Source organism: Molossus molossus, unplaced genomic scaffold, assembly GCF_014108415.1.
Source record: "Molossus molossus isolate mMolMol1 unplaced genomic scaffold, mMolMol1.p scaffold_m16_p_13, whole genome shotgun sequence".
NCBI lineage: Eukaryota > Metazoa > Chordata > Mammalia > Chiroptera > Molossidae > Molossus > Molossus molossus.
In genome coordinates, this window is record NW_023425348.1 from 10,325,054 (window position 1) to 10,331,053 (window position 6,000).

At 51.6% G+C, this 6,000-nt stretch overlaps 1 protein-coding gene across 7 annotated transcripts in view; it reads right to left on the reverse strand.

The window, feature by feature from the left end:
- The window catches only part of SIK3 (SIK family kinase 3), a 280,202-nt gene extending 274,572 nt beyond the window's left edge, over positions 1–5,630 (reverse strand). For all 7 annotated transcript variants that reach the window (XM_036257870.1, XM_036257868.1, XM_036257871.1 and 4 more), the window contains exon 1: positions 5,358–5,630. In XM_036257870.1, coding sequence (XP_036113763.1) covers positions 5,358–5,630 — 273 coding nt within the window. The remainder of the gene's footprint in view (positions 1–5,357) is intronic.
- Positions 5,631–6,000: the final 370 nt, after the last annotated feature.

Below are 6,000 nucleotides of genomic sequence, written 5' to 3' on the forward strand. Positions count from 1 at the left end.
GTGGAACACTAGTGTTTTGACGCTAGAGATACTAGTCCAAACCAATCTTAGCTCCTCACAAAGTTTTAACAAAGGAGGTAACCTCATCACAAATGAAGTATCATTAGTATCAAAATGAAGTTAGTCATCTTTCAATAGGCATTTCTATTATCTGGGGTGGAACTATCTCCTCAAATGTAATGTAAATATCGCTTTCAATTTCTTTTTGACATAATTCTCTTTTCTATTTGCCAACGAATCTTGTTTTCAGCCTTCTGATGAGCACAAGCATCACCTCATGTGCCTCATTAAAGTCTTCCTTAGAAGTGGATATAAAACTATTAGCCAACTGAGTTTTTCTCCCCTTGAAAATGAGTCCGCACTAAACCACAGTCCACAAATGTGTCCTGGCTGGTCAACATTTGGAATGGGGTCATGGGGCAAAATGTTTCCTCTGTGTAATATCTAAAGTTAAGAATCCTGACTTTGGACTTCTAAGAGCACTCAAATGCAAATGTGTTCTTAAGTCTTGCAAGAATATTTCTTCACGTTCTCCACCAAATGTAAGGGACTCTCTGGAGAAAAGACTGCACACAAATTCTGTTCCATAGTGACAAAGATTAGTAACACAAACACACAGAAAATCCAAAGAAGCCCAAATAAAAGCCAGCATCAGTCACAGTTTTCATTAGATAAGTCTCATAGCTATTTAAAAGTTTAACTAATGAGCCCTGGCCGGTTTGGCTCAGCGGTTAGAGCGTCGGCCTGCAGTCCGGAGAGACCCGGGTTCGGTTCCCGCTAAGGGCACGTACTTCGGTTGCAGTTTGTCCCCGGCCCTGGTTGGTCGTGCGGGTGGCAGCCACTCGATGTGACCCTTTCACGTCGATGTTTCTCTCTCTCTCTCTCCCTTCCTCTCTCTTCCTCCCACTCTATCTGTACAAAAAATGGAAAAATATCCTCGGGTGAGGATAAAAAAAAAAAAAAAAAAAGTTTAACTAATGAAAAATTGTTTTAAAAATCCCAATTTCAGCGTTGGCCTGCGGACCAATGAGTTGAGAGTTCGATTCTGGTCAAGGGCACGTACCTTGGTTGCGGTTCGTCCCTGGCCCTGGTCAGGGTCATGTGGGAGGCAGCCAGTCGATATACCTCTCTCACATCTCTCTCTCTCTCCCCTTCTCTCCCCCACCTATCTGAATAAAAATAGAAAAATATGCTCGAGTGAGGATTTTAAAAAATCCCAATTTCCCAATTTCATGAAATTAGCCCATAGTCCACAGGAGTTAAACCCAACTATCTCAGAGTGGCCCCAGACATAATCACAAACTTCTTTTCCACCCAGAAAGCATATCATCAGCATGGCAGCTACCAACACAAAATGAATCGCATGTGCATTTGTAAAATGTTCCCAAGGGGTGAAAGGTCAAAAAGGGGGACTGTCTTACTCATCTTTGTTACGACAGCATCTGATGATGATAATAATAACACTAACTATATGCCTACTATATGCCAGGTACTGTTCTAAGAGCTTCACATATATTATTATTATTTAATTTTCATAATACCCAACTTGGGAGGTAAATACTGTTGTCATCTCATTTTACAGATGAGGGAACCCAAGCACAGAGAAGTTAAATAATTTACCCAAGATCATCCAGCTATTAAGCAGCAGCCTTATCCAAAAGTCCAACTCTTATAAACCAATAATGGAGAAGAGATATGTAATACTGTTGAAATACATATTAAAAGCATTTGAGCCCTGGCCAGGTGGGTCAGTTGGTTGGAGCATCATCCTGTGCACCAAAAGGCTGCAGGTTCGATTCCTGATCAGAGCACATACCTAGGTTGTAGGTTCAATTCCCAGTCAGGGCATATATGGGAGGCATCCAACTGATGTTTCTCTCTCTTTTTCTCCTTCTCTCTCACCCCATTTCCCCCCAATCTCTCTCTCTAAAAGTTAATGTTTAAAAAATATCTTCAGGTGAGGATTTTTTTTTAAGTCTTTGACCAATGGCTTTTATAGTCATGTATACTTAAAAAATGTATGCAAAATATATCTACTCTTTGTTCTTATTCATCCAACCAGTGAAAGTATAATTGGGCACAAGCAACAGACTATAAGTAACTGAGAGCAGAAAATCTCTTTTTTAAATCTTTTTAATACTTTACAGTGTTCCACCAAAAGACTAGAGGCGAAGAATCCCAGACTAAGGCTCCTCCAAAAACAGGAAATCAAAGACGGCAAGACAAAGACAGCCAGGGTGAGCTGCTGACCAAAGTATGTCAGAGACGAACACCCCCTCCTGCTGACTGTTCTGCAGGGACACCCCAAGCACTGCAGTGCTGCCAGCGTCAACTCTGGGCTGGTGCACGCGGGGCTGCGAAAGTCACAGCAGCCAAACAGAAAAATACTGCCTCTTCTCTACTGATGTATCCATCCCAGGGTCTTTCTCTAGGAGGTCTGAGAGTTAGCAATCTGGGAAAGGGCCAGCTTCACCACTTATTGTTGGACAGAGTGAAGTAGCTCAGTCAATAAATGCAGTGTACATCAGCCTTTTAGTCCTTGGAATGGGCAGTACATATAAGGAAAGGTGACCATAAATATTTCTTTGATGTTCAGAAACACCTACTACCTAGCTTCCTCCAGCCAACACAAATACGATCTGAATTACCTGAGTCTAACTGTTCTATACGACTATAAGAAAAACCCAGACCATTCACTGGCCAGCAGGGATAAAAGGAGACAGAAGAAAAAACATACCTCTAAAAGACTAAACACAAAAACAATACATTCTGGGAAAAAGATGGGGGGAAAAATAGCTCTCTGATTCCAAGCGACCTGACTGCAGAAGTAAGGTAAACGCTGCAGCGCATGGGAAGAAAAATCTACCCACCTGAGCAGCTGAAAAGGCAGCTTCTGTAACTGCTGGTAACCGAGGCACCTTCTTCGCCATTATATAACCAGCCATGGCCTTAACAGGCCATCATACTGTATGTCCGCAGCTGTTAAGCACATCTAAGCTGTCAGCATTTGAGAAACCCTTCCAAAGTGGATTCAGACGAGGCATGGAGCAGGCCAAAATATGCTCACCGTTCACCCAGAGCACATGACAACTCCTTGTGAATTAAGCTTCACTCATGTTCTCAGAGTAATTTAAGCAACAAAAGATAGGGCACTTGTAACTGTACTGTAACTAGGAAATTGCACACTGCTGCAGAAACACAAATGAGTGCTGGTGTGGTCCCATCACACATGCAACTAATTCACTGAACTCACTGTCCAAACCATCCATTTCAGTCTCATTCAAGATTTTTAATATTTCCATACAAAGGAATTGCATAATTCCACACCACAAACGATCAAAGTTAAAACCAACATAAGCAGTGATACCCATTTATAAACAAGCCGATGTTTAAAATGTTGCAGTCCTAAAGGATACCAAAGCCTCAGAGAAAAACTAAGAAACACACACAGGAAAATTAGAAAGTGGGCAGACCAGCCATAATTAGCCACTGGTTTTGCTGACTACTGAAAACAGAAATGTCTCTTTTATATATAACGCCAAGAATCAACTGTTTGCAATTGCATTTCCAAAAACATTCAACAACCCTGTCAGAAAACATTTTTATCAATATTTTGGTGTATCCCAGGGCTGGAAGATGTAAAATTCTTTAAGTCATAGATACTATAAACCAGGCAACCAATTAAGTTCATGGAGTACATCCCCTAAAAGTCAGAGCAAAGTAATCACAGGAGATCAATGTGATGGGGGGGGGGGGGGGGAACAGTACAAAAAAGAAATAACAAAACGAGGAACAAGGCTCCAACAACTAGTGTTGTTTGTCAACATGTTTGGCTTGGCCAACAGTAAACAGAACTGGAAACACTGGGGGTGTGAGGGGGGTAGAGATGCACCAGAGTCTTGGCCCGGTCTACCCCCACCCCCCACCCCCGGGGTTGGAGGGTACCAGGGTAACATGGGGAACCATGGACTGTGTTATCTCCCGCAGCTCAGACCTACAGACTTGAGGCCCTCGGATAAAAACTGCCAGAAAGGCTGAAGAACACCCCCTCCCCAGAGGAAGTGAAACTGACCAATCAGTTGTCCACAGGCACCCACCCTGCCACTACAAGGGCCCCTTGTAGTCTAGGGCCGAAACGAGGGGGAAGGAACTTCAGGCGGTGAGCGAGCAGGAGAGAAGGCCTAGATAAGTCGCTGGCTTCTGAAAACACGCCACTGCCATAAAAGCAAAACCCAGGTAGGTGACGACAAGGAGGCCGCTGAGGAGGCGAGGGGAACTGATGTGGCTTGGGTAGGAAGCAGCAGCAGCAGCAGCGGGGAGGGTTCTTCATCAGCGGGCTGGGGGAAACCAACTGCAATCTCCAAGATGGTGCAATGACTACCCTGGAAGAGTTCCTCCAAGTGAGAGGCTGAACGAAGGAAAAAACTGGAGTGCAGATGGGCTCTGTGGGTCCACCTCAAACCAAACCACTCCGCCTGATGCCTGAGATTCCGACACCCCCAAAGAAAAAGACGACAGGAAAGTGCTACCCACATTTCCTCCCAAAGGATACTTGACAGTAAAACGTATACGTATACACACATGGCTTCCTAACTGACCTTGGCCCATTCCACCACCACAGCTCCGCGGCTCCCCTGAGAACCGAAGGGCCCCAGGGGGGGTCCTCCTGCGTCCAGGTCCTTCCTACACCTCCTCGTCACCAGGCTGTCCCCTCACCACGAGAGCCCCTCTGGGTTCCACAACGCCCACAATTCCAGACCCTCCGACAACTCCACGAACCAGAACCCAGCGCTCCCCAAGTGTTTAACCCCTGGTGACCCACCGCCGCCCTAAACGCGCCCCCACTCTGCTCCCGGGGCCCATCGCTGCGGAAAGGCAAGGTGATTTCTCCCCAGCGTTTCCCCACTTTGCTCCTGTCCTCCTCCAGTGGTCCTTCTGTCCTCCGGCCTCCAATCCCGCCATCTGTCCCTGCCGGACGACCAGGCGCTGACGGCGTCTCTGGGGGGGACCAGGTCCCTCCGGCCTCCCGCGCCCGGCGCGCAGCCCGAGAGCAGCCCCGGCGCCCGCTCCCCTCGCAACCCCCGCGGCCGGCTTCCCCTGCCGGCGCCCGGCCCGGTCCACGTTTCCTGTGCCCCTGCCCGCGTCCCCGGGGCTTCCTCCCTGCTGGTTCCAGAGCCTTCCGAGCTTGGCCCGCGGTTCGGCCCGAGTTCCGAACCCCTTCCGACCGCCGCCGGCGCCGGGACCCCTCCCGCCCGCTCCTCGGCGCCCGTCCCGGCGCCCGACGCCCCCGCAGGTCCGGCGCCCGCCGGTCCCGCAGCCCGGCGCCCGGCCCGCCGCCCCGCCGCCCCCGCGCCTACCTTGGCCTTGGTGACGAGGTGCGTGGCCCGCTTCACCACCGCGAAGTTGCCCTTGCCGATGGTGCGGTCGATCTCGTAGTGGCCGATGCGGATGGGCACCGGCCCGCGGGAGGCCGGCGCCGGGGGCCGCGGCGAGCCGGCCGCCGGGGGCACAGCGGCTGGGGCGGCCGCAGGGCCCGGGGCGGGCGGGGGCAGCAGGCGGCCCGCCGGCCCCGCCGCCCCCGCGCCGGCCGCGGCCGCCCCGCCGGCTCCGCTCGCCGCCGCCGCCGCCATCTTGTTGTGCAGTGAAACCTCCGGGGCCGCGGGGAGCCGGCGGGGAGGGGGCGGGGGGCGGGAGCAGGAGGGGGCCGCGCTGACGTCACTCCGGGGCGGGGCGCCCGCGCCGCCGGGGCCCGGCGCCATGGCAACCGCGCGTCACGTGCCGACGCGCGTCACTGCCCGGAGCCATGGCAACGGTGACCTCACCCGCGAGCTCGACCTTCCCGCGTGGGCCTGCGCCCCCGGCGCTGGCTCCGGGCTCCCCGCCGGGGGCGCCCCGAGTGTGCCCGCCCTGCGCGCTCCCGGGGGCTTCGCGCCTGGCCCGCGGCGGCGGTGCCGGACTCGCTCCGGCGGCCCTGCCCCGACCGCTGCACCGGTTCGGCAG